General features: G+C 41.6%; 1 protein-coding gene across 1 annotated transcript in view; it reads left to right on the forward strand.

The window, feature by feature from the left end:
* Positions 1-12,627, forward strand: part of LOC117357612 (translocation protein SEC63 homolog) — a 186,755-nt gene that overhangs the window by 45,665 nt on the left and 128,463 nt on the right. The window contains exons 6-7 of the mRNA XM_033938447.1: positions 7,916-7,974; positions 11,116-11,166. Of these exons, the coding sequence (XP_033794338.1) occupies positions 7,916-7,974; positions 11,116-11,166 (110 nt within the window). The remainder of the gene's footprint in view (positions 1-7,915; positions 7,975-11,115; positions 11,167-12,627) is intronic.

Genomic DNA, 12,627 nt, shown 5'->3' on the forward strand with positions numbered 1-12,627 from the left:
CTGGCTGTCATTTGGTATTCTTTCCTCCTTTTCTAATATATGGAATATATCTAGTTTGGGTTTCCAGGTTGGTATTTTTGAATAACATCTATCCCTGATCAAAATTTTTGATCTTTGCAGCTGCTCCTCTAAGCTTCTTTATATCTAATATAATAAAATGCTAGGCCGCGCATGCGCACTCAAAAGTCGTGTTCCCTGATCTGTCGCGGAAACACGAGTGCGCATGCGTGGCCCCGGCTGCGGCAGCGGCTTTCAAATAATAAAAAAAAAAAATTACACAGCTGACTTATGGGAAGGAGAGCAGGCCCGGGATTCGGTCGGGCCTGCTCAGACAAGACCCCCCCTTCCTCGCCACACCCAGGCCCCAGCAGTCCCCGCCGGCAGAGGCGGAAAGACAGCGGTCGCTGGCTGTGCAGATGTGTTTCCTTAAATCCCGATCCTTTCCGTGTAAGGCAGATTGTCGTCGTCGCACCCTTTCCCCCCGGCGCACCCGAACTCCCGTCCGACCCTCCCTTCACGCGGTCTGGTCGCTACCCTTAGTCCCTTGCTGCCTCCCACTTCCCGCGGTCCTGACAAACCTCTCACCTCTAGCAGCAGCCGCAGCACTCTAAACATGCTGCTTCGCGGCCTTCTACTGCCCAGACACGCGGCAGAGCAAATCAGGGCAGTAGAAGGCCACGAAGCAGCGTCTTTAGAGTGCTGCGGCTGCTGCTAGAGGCAAGAGGTTTGTCAGGACCGCGGGAAGTGGGAGGCGGCAAGGGACTAAGGGACCCGGAGTGCAAGGAGGATAGTGATTGTCTGCTTCAGCAACATCTTCTGCAACAAAATCCGGCAAGCCAGCAATTTTTGCCTTCACAACCCACCACCTATCCATCCACACCATACCAAGCCCAGCTTCCACAGGTGATAGCTACCCCACTGCAACCTTTCCATGTCACTGTGCCTGTGCAGGCACAAACTCAAGTAGCTCCCCCATAGGAATCTACAGTACAAGAAAACCAGCAGACACAAATGCAGAGCTGTGATAGTTACTTTGCTGCAGATTCTGCTTCAGCAAAAGACCTAAGTGATGGCTATGAAGAAAGTAATGTAGTTGAATTTGACAGGGAAAGACCCTCCCCGAGTTGAGTTTGCTGATGACACAATAAAAAGCTTGGATGAAAAGTTACGCACTTTACTGTACGGGTTGCGGCAGAGGGAACTTTCCCAATGGGTGCAACTGGGTGGGCCTTGAGGCGGCTGTCGGCGGAGGGAACCTCTGATCAGGGGCAGAGCAAGGTAAGTGTATCATAGGGATAAGAAGGAGGGGGGGGGGAAGAAAAAGGAAGGTAGTCCTACTGCTGGTCAGGGGGAGCAGGAAAGAGGTGCTGATGGATAGGGGGGTGAACAAAAAGGAAGAAGGCCAGACCGCAGGAAGAGAAGGGGGACCGGTGGGGGGAAATGCTGCTGCACAGGTTGCAGGGAAAGACAGAAAGACAGACAAAGAAAGGGGGCCAGAGAGAGAGAGAGAGAGACAGAAAGAAAGAAAGACAGACAGACATATATATATATACACACACACATACTAGTCTTTTAGCCCGTTACATTAACGGGTGCTAGAATATATGTCTGTATATATATAGTTTCTTTTTATATATAAATGCTATTGTATTGAACTTACTCCAGGGATTATATCAAATCTGATCATGTTATGATCACTACTATAAAGCAGCCTCAGCACCATTGCCTCCCACACCAAATCATGCGCTCCACTAGAACTAGGTCTAGAATTGTTTTGCTGCCTCTTGGTTCACGAGCCAGCTGCTCCGTAAAACAGTCCTTGATTTTCATTAAGGAATTTTACCTCCCTAGCATGCCCTGATATTACATTTACCCAGTCAATATTGTGTTAGGTGCCATCGACTTATGTTCAATGGTGCCTAACGACTTGATGAATTACAGATGTAAAAAGAAATCAGTTTTGTGCTAGTTTGGTAAGGTCCTCCAGTGTCACCCCATGGTTGTTTTCAACATGTTCAGCCATCTAATTGCAGGATGTCCTCTTCGATCTTCCCGAACATGATGTCCTCCTTCAGTGATTTTTCTCTTCTTACAGTGTGACCAAAATAAGACAGGATAACATCATTTGGGCTTCGAGTGACATAGCCGGTTTGATCTCTTCCAGAATAGACTTAAAATCCTTCCCCAACACCAAAGCTCAAATGAGTCAGTGTTCTTTCTGTAGTGTCTTGCTTTCACATCTGAAATTGACCACTGAGAAAATGAGTGCATAGACAAGTCTGATCTTCATTTAGAGCAGGGGTGTCGAACTCACTCATATTAAGGGGCCGAAATCCAAAATACAGGCTAAGTTGCGGGCCAGACCCCACCCCCATAATAGTACTAATTGTAAAACCATTTTTCCCATATATACACACAATATAATCTTAACACATAATGGTTAACCACAAAATTATAACCCCTATGCAAATAAGGGACCAAAAACTTAAAGTACTAATGTATACAAATGAAAGCCTAAGATTCAAAACTCTGCATGCAGTACAACCCCAGAGAAAAAGAAACCTATGCATTTCTTCCTGAACAGTGCAGATGTAAATTCTCAAAATTGACACAATTCAATCACTAAATTGAAATTAAAATCATTCCCCCCACCTTTGTCTCCCTCCCTCCATGCTGTGCCTCAACCAGATACCCTCTGGCGGGTGTCTTACCTTCTGGCCCATTTTATGTGGCCGTGGTGCGATGCGTGTTTTCATTGCCGCCCCCGGTATTATCTTCTGGACAGCTCCCTCCTTACTTCCACAGTATGCACAATCGCAGGCAGCGGCGCCTCATCCGCAAGCATTACCTCTGACGTCGACGTCGGAGAAGGCTTCCTGTTCAGGCGCAGTACTCGCATAGGAACCGCCACGCTGCTTTTTGTACACTGCGGCAGTGAGGAGGAGGGAGCCAGCCAGAAAATAACACTAGGGACGGCAATGAAAACATGCATCACACCACGGCCGCATAAAACAGCCAGGCAGGCCTTGAGTTTGACACCTGTGGTTTTAGTGTTATTTCTTTGCCTTTGAATGTTTTGTCGGGAACCTTCATGGAAGAGCAACCAAGTGCTATTTTGTGGAGCATTTCTTCCCAGCTAGTTTGATTCTTTGTGTATGAAAGAGCCCATAAAATTGAAATCCCCCAGGTGAGTATAAGCCCTCAGGTATGTAAATCACTGAATACCTCTACATCAGGGGTGTCCAATGTCGGTCCTCGAGGGCCGCAATCCAGTCGGGTTTTCAGGATTTCCTCAATGAATATGCATTGAAAGCAGTGCATGCAAATAGATCTCATGTATATTCATTGGGGAAATCCAGAAAACCCGACTGGACTGCGGCCCTCGAGGACCGACATTGGACACCCCTGCTCTACATGGATGGGAAAAAGGGGGCAATGTCTTGAAAGCAGTATATACTAATATTCGGAGTATGGGAATCAAGATTCTGAATCTAGAAACTGTGATGGAAGAAGATGAGTTGGTATAGTTGTGTTCACGGAGAACCATGACTGGGATGTACTTATACCTGGCTATAATCTGTTCAGGAAAGACAGGGTAGGAAGAAAAGGGTAGTGTTATATGTTAAAGATCATATTAAAGTCCTACAATTGCAGGATCTGCAGGGCAAGGAAGAGGCACTGTGGATCAATTTGGAAAGAGGGAATTATGCATATATTTACATTGGTATGATATATAGGCCTCCTTCACAAACGGAAGAAGTGGACAGAGATTTAATAGTAGACATTCAGAATATCTCTTAAAAAGGGGAAGTCTTGCTAATAGGTGATTTTAACATGCCGTATGTTGATTGGTATATCCCTATTGTGGGGTCTTCTAGAAGTAGGGAGATCCTGGATTCTCTACAAAGAGAATTGTTCCAGCAGTTGGTAATGAAACCCACGTGGGATGGGGTCATACTGTATCAGAAGTAATTTCAGTACTTATATCTTCAACCTCCCTGATGGTGGACTCAACTGAAACTCAGCTGGAGTTGGAGACTTATGCTGATTGAACCATATAAGTCTGGCTGAGAGTTCCTGCTGGGAAGCATCAAGTCAGGGATAGAGGTTCCCGTTTGATGCCCCTTCTTCATCCTCTGAAGAAGGCATGGGAATGGTGGAGATCTACCATAGGCGGAGCTAGAGGTCTATCACCCTTCTTAGAGATCGTTCACGACCCGGCTTTCCCAGTGGGCCAGACAGGGTCCCCTTTCTCTGTGTGGCTGCACTCTGGATGCAGATTTGGGAACCAAGTATTTTCTCTGGGAGATGGGTCTTTCCCCACCTTCTTGGAATGTCGGCAATGGCATTTTTATCTGTTATCTGCAGCTCTGACACTATCTATTCCCTGAAGCAGGGGTTGTTGGGATTTCCTATTTTGGGGCATGCCCAGCATATCCTCTACAGTTAATGTATGGATTTATGCATTAATCTACCTAGAACTTGGTCACAGCTTGTGCTGCTGCACAAATGGAATTTAGCATGAGTTAATTACTGTGCAATCGCCACGCTGTATAGTTCACACCTGTTCTTCATCCATGACCTGCCTATTTCCAACCCCCAATGCAATATGCTGCTAACATATGAGTTGTCAAAACAATAGAAGCCAAAACTTGCTAGAACAGCACAATAATAATAATGAACAATAGTTCTAGAATGTGCTGCTTTGTAGCTGGGTAGTATAAACTGCAAATAAATAACTTATAATTATAATTTGGTGAGAAGTCAAGTGAACGAAAAACCACACTGTCATAGAGTCTTCATGTGTGCAGTGAAATTCAAATAAATAGTGGAAACACACTTAGTGATAAATTATCATATAAAAAGTTATTGCAGTAAAACACTAACACAGTCAACAAAGCAGAATAACTTCCAAAAAATCAATGAAAAAGACTTAACTCACAAGGAAGGCCAGCAAAAGCAAGGCCTCCTAAAGACGCTTTCAACAAAAGAATCTGGTGCTCAGAAGATCATAATCGGTTCAACTGAACTTCAGTTTCGGAAATAGTCCTTCAGGAACTTTTCATGAGTAAACTTCAAAGTGAGAACAAAAGCGTAAAGCTCTAATGAATCCAATGAACGCCCGAACACAGGAAGGAAATCAAAGGATAGTATTCCACTCAATATTCTCATTCATACCTGAAGGAAAAACTGTGTTCATAGGATGATGTCATGCTGCCTTTCAGTTCAAATGGAATGAACTTGGTTCCGCCTCTCTAACTGCCCCCTCTGAATCGGGCACACAAAGCAGCATATGAATTAGCACATATACTGTCATGCCACTATGGTAGCTTTTAGTAGTAATGGTTAATGCACCCTAATTTGCATGTTAACATCTTAACACTTTTTAGAAGACTAAGGTGTCTTTTTACTACTGTCAATTTCCTCTGTATGGATGAAATACATGGCTAAATTGATAGTGCTTTGGGTTTTTTAGAAACAATAATGACTTACACCAGCTATGTCATTCGAGGCCCAAATTATGAAGTTATGACTGTCTTGTTTTGGTCACACCTTCACAAGAGGGCAATCACTGGAGAAGGACATCATGTTTAGGAAGATTGAAGCAACCAGACGAAGGCAACCTGCAATCAAAAAGCTGGACATATTTAAAACAACCATGGGGATAATGCTGGAGGTGATTAGCACAAAACTGATTTCTTTTTAGATCTGTAATTCATCAAGTCAATAGGACTTGAACATGAGTCGATGGCACCTTACAATTTTTAATTATTACATCATCGTGGTCTGACCAACATTATCTGAATCTTGCTGGCTTTTTGATGCTCTTATTGAACCAGATTGGGTTCTTGTGCTGGGGCTGACCAAGCAATCTAAGGGTTAGAGTTGTCAATCTTAATTTATTAAAGGCAAAAAGTTTTTTTGAGTCCTACATCTTTTATTTGACAAGAGTTATGACTGTCCATAAAGATACTGCTTTTACCTCTGTAGGGTGAAAAGAACTATATATTTAATAAGGACCATTTGCATTGTGGAGACTTTTTTTTTCAAGAACACGTTGAATCATTCAAGCAGTTTAATTGTACTGTTCAGATATTATCTATGATATCCTGACATTCTTTTGCTGTTTTAAAACTGCTTGCGGGCATCGTGTGGCAGCTCAGTAATGATGCTGTGTATAAGATCTTCTAAACCAGACAGGGCTTGTGGCAATGAACTATGACCAAGATTTGCAAGCACATCAGGCTTCAAAGAAAGGTGTGGTCCTTGGACAATGATGGTTGATGTAGTTGGCTGGGTTAGATGATAGCTGTGAAGGATGTTGTGAAAACCCCAGATAGTTGCAAATGAAAGTATATGGAAAGGCCAGTTCTGATTTACTCCAAAGGAACCTAGAGGGCCAGACCACATTCAACAATTTAGTTCACTGATTCCCAAACTTGTATCCACTTATACTCCACTCCCTCTCCCCACTTATGCAAAGCATGAAGGTGGCAGCAGCACTGATGGGAGCAATCAACACAGGACCCTGTGTATCCACATGCACATGTAGACCTCGGTACTCTGCAGGGCCTTCCAGCCTAAGAGGAGGAGAGGGATAGAACCCTTGAAAGGTGGGCATAAAGGTTGAGGAGGAGGGAGCAGCCCTCTCCAGATTAGACTATTGCAACTCTATCCACTTAAGCCTAACTAAGAAAAGCCTCCATAGACTTCAGCAGATTCAGAATGCCGCGGCTAAGCTTATTTTCGCAAAAAGTAAATTTGACCATGTCTCACCACTCCTGTCCAAGCATCACTGGCTCCCAGTAATCTCCAGGGTCCACTTCAAATGTGCCTGCCTAACTTTCAACATTCTACACGGCATCCTTCCTTCCGTTATTTCACTATCTTGGAATTCCTCAAATTCTAATTCCACCAGATCCTCCCCAAAATTAAAACTATCCTTCCCTTCTATAAAAGGTATATCCCATGCTGGAAAACTAGGGACAACCCTCCCCTTTAGAATCACTGAGCTCTGGAACAACCTTACATCCCCACTCCGAAATTCTAATTCCCTCCAACTCTTCCGTATACATCTGAAAACTTGGCTTTTCTCAAAAATGTAGCACTTCCCCCCTCTCTGGCATCCTAAAACTCTCTATTTCTTCTTTACACTTAACCCTATAACCCTCCATTGGAGTTCCTTTCTATCTCAGCCCTGTAAACCGTGCCGAGCTCCACAATTGCGGAGAAGGTGCGGTATACAAACCTAAAGTTTAGTTTAGTCTGATGCTGGTTAAAAAGCAAATATGCTAAAGGGTATTTTGTCTTAATGTTATATTTTACTACTAGATAGGATTAGTCATTTAAGTTGATTACACTTTTCTAGAAAGCTTTTGTTGTCTGAATAATATAATTGATCGGCAGACAGCTTCACCTGCTCTTTCATCACTGTTGTGCATAGAAATTTTAGACTGCTTAATATGTAATTAAGCAGATTGCCCTGACTGCCATTTTCATTTTTTTTTTGTCTTTTGTTTTATTGCAACTTTTTTTTTTGAGAGGGGTGTTGGGGAGAGTGCTGACTCTTAAACTGTTAATTGATCGATAGTACTGGCGTGAACCAAGAAGTGGTATGCACAGCAGTTGACTAAGCTCAAGCTTCCTTGCATAGCTCAGGAACTCTGTGCAAGGATTTGCTGGGCCCTGATCCTGAGCAGATCAGCATTCTTGTGTGCCAGGTTTTGCAGTATGGTGCTTGTTTGATCGTTCAGCAAGGAAAACCTACCAAGTGTATTTCACTTACTGTACAAATCTGTTCTTAAATGGACATCTAGACATGGTGAGCATAGCACCATCTAGTCTTTGGCATGTTGAGAAGAATGTCTTTGGGGGGGTTTACTTATTTTTAACTTCAATGTTTTGTTGCCTGCAGCTACAAGTTTTGGTATTGCCTTGCCAGCTTGGATTGTGGATCAAGAAAATTCGATGTTGGTAAGTCTAATGAGAACAGGACTTGTATGCACTGTTTCATACTGCTCAGCAATTCGTTTTTTTGTGATATCTATTAAAATCTCTACATGGTTCTAAGGTGTTCCAGTAGATACTTACGATTCAACTTTATCTTCCATAAAAAAATTAAATTAAAGCTATGATGCCATCCAGGAGAAAATAATACTAGATGTAAAAATGTCAGCTCTCTGAGAGTGCCCGTTTTCCTTCATACTTGACTACAAGAAATTTACAACACAAATAGATTCTGACAGCATTTAAATTGACCTCGGAATGGTTTAATTTGTTTTTGATCATAAAAATGATGTGATGGGCATTAAACTGTTCCCAAGTTATTTTTTAAACAATTGCTGAGGAAATGAGACATTTGCTGTGAGATGAATGATTAGTTTGGCTTTAATATTCCTTGCCAGACCTTATTTAGAAAGGTTGATTTTGAAAACACTTTACTGTAAATATCCTGGAAGAGGCTTTATTTTAAAATGTCTTATATATGGAGTAATCTGCACTGGTTATGATATCACAGATTACATACAGTAATCTTTTTTTCATCAATAAGCAGGACTGTCGGGACACAGAAGTGAATGGTGCTGCACATTGCTGGGACAGAGCAGGTTCCCCAGATCTCACAAACAAGTTTAAAGTTGCATAGCCCTTCCCACGTGCAGTGGTGTCCTAAGTATTGCCATACTGGGTCAGACCAATGGTCCATCTAGCCCAGCACCCTATTGCCAATTCAGGTCGCAAATACCTGGCAAGAGCCCTAAAGAGTAACATCATTCCATACTACTGCTCCCAGGGCAAGCAGTAGCTTCCCCCATGTCTGTCTCAATTGCAGATTATGTAGGGGAAAGGGACTGAGATTTGATATAACTCTTGGACAAGGTATATTAAGCGATTTACAATCAGGTACTCAAGCATTTTCCCTGTCTGTCGTGATGGGCTCACAGTATATCTAATGTACCTGAGGCAGTGGAGGATTAAGTGACTTGCCCAGGGTCACAAGGAGCAGTGTGGGGGTTTGAACCCAAAACCTCAGAGTATTGAGGCTGTAGCTCTAACCACTATGCCACACACTCCTCCTCTTTAGCTCATCCTACCAAAAAGCCCAGATCTGGTTACAAAAAGTACATTTACAATATAACAACAAAAATAATAAAATATAAATCTCAAGTTCTAGTATCAAAATTAGAAAAAAGTTTTTACAGCCTTCCGAAAAACTAGTAATCCATCTAATGACCTAATAGTAGAGGGAATTTGATCCCACAAATTAGTCATAACCTGAGAGTAAGCTTGCTTACGAGCAGTTTCCAATTGAAGAGATCATCCAGAGGGCAGACATAAACGTCTCTCACTGAGATCATAGAGAATGTGTAGGAATATAGTTTGGAAGTTTCTCCATCATATATCTTGAACCATGTTATGGAAGACTTTAAAAGCCAATACTAGGGCTTTCCAGTCATCAGCAGCAGACAAATCCAGATGAATGGGTTATGTCCATCTACCAGCAGGCAGAGATAGAGCACTGAATTGCCTGTAGGTATAGTTAGGCACACCCCTGGCTTTCTAGTATATTCTGTCTCCAGCAGGCGAGTGGATGGCCATATCCAGCTCCTGGCTTCATCTGTATTGAAAATTTCTATTTGGCCTAGATGTACTTCTGAGTTAGCCTGCTATTTCAATGGAGCTTGGGGATCAGGTATGCTGGGTACCTGCTTTTAGGGCAAAGCTGGTGGTGCCAGTTCCCTGCCTTGACCCCCCTGCCCTTCTTGTTGGCTCTGGTCTCCCTTTGACTTCCTCCTCTTATATAAAAAAGGACAGGGTTTCCTGCAGCTGTAATAACCTCTGTCTGAATCCAGTCAGACACAGAGCATTGAGTGCAAGTTACAAGGAAAAAAAACTCCAAAACAGCAAAACCAAATGGGTCAGAGACTGCAAATGCGAGTAGTGCTGTGGGACCCAGGGCTAAATGCTGAGAAAAAAGGGGTAGCTTTTATAGCAAGAAAACTAGCACAAAAATAGAAGGTTTTGCTTGCAATATCTGTTTTGATGTGCCCCATTTATGTGGTGCCTTTTTAAATGTATTATGAGCTTAATAAAGCAAAAATAAATCCCAGAGAGCTCTTTAGCAGATTGCATTAAGAACGTCCAAAGTGTGCCTAAGTTCCGTCCATAGAACTCGGTTCTATTTGAAGCCCAAACTTAACTGGTTTTCATTCATCTACAATATAGGCATCATATGGACGACCTTGATTGCTCAGTGTTATGTAAATGAATCAAAGGATGCCCAAATTGAGTCATTGTATAAACCACTCCCATTCCACGCCCATGCCTATTGAGTTAGGCGTGCGTTTTAAACATGAAATTGTGGCGGCATCTAAGTCCTTTGGACACCTAAGTACCAATTATCACTTCTTAAGACCCTTAATTGGCTCATTAAGTACTTAGAGTGGACGCCTAAAGCATGCCTAACTTTAGGCATGACTTAGGTGCCCTTTATAGAATCGGGGCCTAAATGTCTGAGGTTTAAGGCAAACTGCCTTCAAAATGCTAAGTAACGATGTTCTAATCATGTTCACCTGATGTGTTACACCTGTGTGTGATTTGAACCACTTTAAGTGGGATAATATGTAGGTGTGTCCTAATTTATTCCTCAGTTAGAATACACATTTTTGTGAATATCTTTTGTTTCATGAGTAAATCAAGGAAATGTTTTGTTTTATCTTCAATTACATCACTTTATTTTCCAGAGATAAATAAAGATTTGACATCGACATGTGAACATTTCTTAAAGAACTAAATATTTCATGGAGTGCCCTAATTTTTTCACATGACTAGATGTTTTGTTATGTCTTTTTAATATTTTGAATTTGTCATAACTAACTAGTTGCGGTTTCTTTGTTATTTTGCCTTTTTTTTTTCCTCTGTGTTGTTTCATAATATTCCAAAGGATATCTTCCTCTGTTTTGGTTCCTTTTCTTCTAGGCTCATTCTGTGACCATTAAAGCCATAAGACAAACAAAACAAAACAAAAAAATCTATGGTTCTTTATTTAGATGGTTCAGATTATTCCACTTTACATCTGTATTAGCTCTAATTATTCCTCCTCTTATGCTGCTGTAGGTTTTGCTGGTGTATGGATTGGCATTTATGGTTATCCTTCCAGTTGCTGTGGTAAGTAATATTCCTTTTGAACATTTCTCCTATTTGTACATCTCAATGGTTGGTTGACATTTAAGCCATTCCCACTGGTTTTCTTTTGTGAACTAATACTGTTTTCCAGATTTCAGGCTTTTTTATTTGTTTATTTATTTCAAAACAATATTTTCTACATATTTTACCACTGCTATTCAGGATGGTTGCATGCGCCAATTTTTGTATCCATTAATTCACTTCAGACTTCTAGTTGAGGACAGTATTATGCCATTTTGTACTGAATAATATATAGTCCTATTTAGCTGAATACAAATACCGAATACGAATAGGCATTGAGCTTTAACATAACCATCATGAGCATGACTTGGGTGTGATAGTATATGATGATGTTAAGGTGGCCAAACAGATTGAAAAGGTGACAACAAAAGCTACAAGGATGCTAGGTTGCGTAGGATGAGGTATGTCAAATAGGAAAAAGGAGGTATTGATGCCCCTGTATAAGACTCTGCTGAAATTTCATTTAGAATATTGTATACAATTCTGGAGAATGCACCTCCAAAAAGATATAAACTGATTGCAGTCGGTCTAGAGGAAGGCTACTAAAATGGTCAATGGTCTATGCCATAGGGTGTACAGAGACAGACAAAAAGATCTCAATATGAATACTTTGGAGGAAAGGCAGGAGAGGGGAGATATGATAGAGATGTTTAAATAATAATAATAATAATTTTATTCTTATATACCGCCATACCCAGCGAGTTCTAGGCGGTTTACATTAATTAGATTAGGATCCGCATAGACATGTAGATTTACAACAAATTTATCGGATTTACAACAAATTTAGCCAAACTTGGCAGAAGAAAGAGGAAGATTTACAACAAATTTAGCCAAACTTGGCAGATGAAGAAGGAAAATTTAAAACAAATTTATCGGATTTACAACAAATTTAGCCAAACTTGGCAGATGAAGAAGTGAGAGGGTAGAAGAGGAAGGGGGAGAAAGGGGCTATCATGAAGGAGGGGAAGAGCCGAGCAAGGGGCCCTGAGAATATCTGAGGGGTTGATTAAGGGTCTTGTTTGCTGAAAAGGTAGGTTTTGAGTGATTTTCTGAAGTCGAGATAGGTGGGGGCCTCGAGTATCATTTGGGCTAGCCATGGGTTCAGCTTGGCTGCTTGGAAGGTGAGGGTTTTATCTAGGAATCTTTTGAGCATGGCATAAATACACATGGCATAAATACACATGAGGTGAGTCTCAATTGAAAGGAAACTCTGGAATAAGGGGGCATAGAATGAAGGTGAAAGGGGATAGACCTAGAAGTGACCCCAGAAAATACTTTTCACGAAAAGCATGGTGAATGCATGGAACGGCAACCAATAAAGGTGGTGGAGATTAAAACTGTATTTAAATTCAAGAAAGCTTGGGACAAGTACATTGGATCTCTAAGGGAGAGAAACGTTTTTATTAAAATTCTTGCTATACT

This window comes from Geotrypetes seraphini, chromosome 3 (assembly GCF_902459505.1).
Source record: "Geotrypetes seraphini chromosome 3, aGeoSer1.1, whole genome shotgun sequence".
NCBI classification, from domain to species: Eukaryota; Metazoa; Chordata; class Amphibia; order Gymnophiona; family Dermophiidae; genus Geotrypetes; species Geotrypetes seraphini.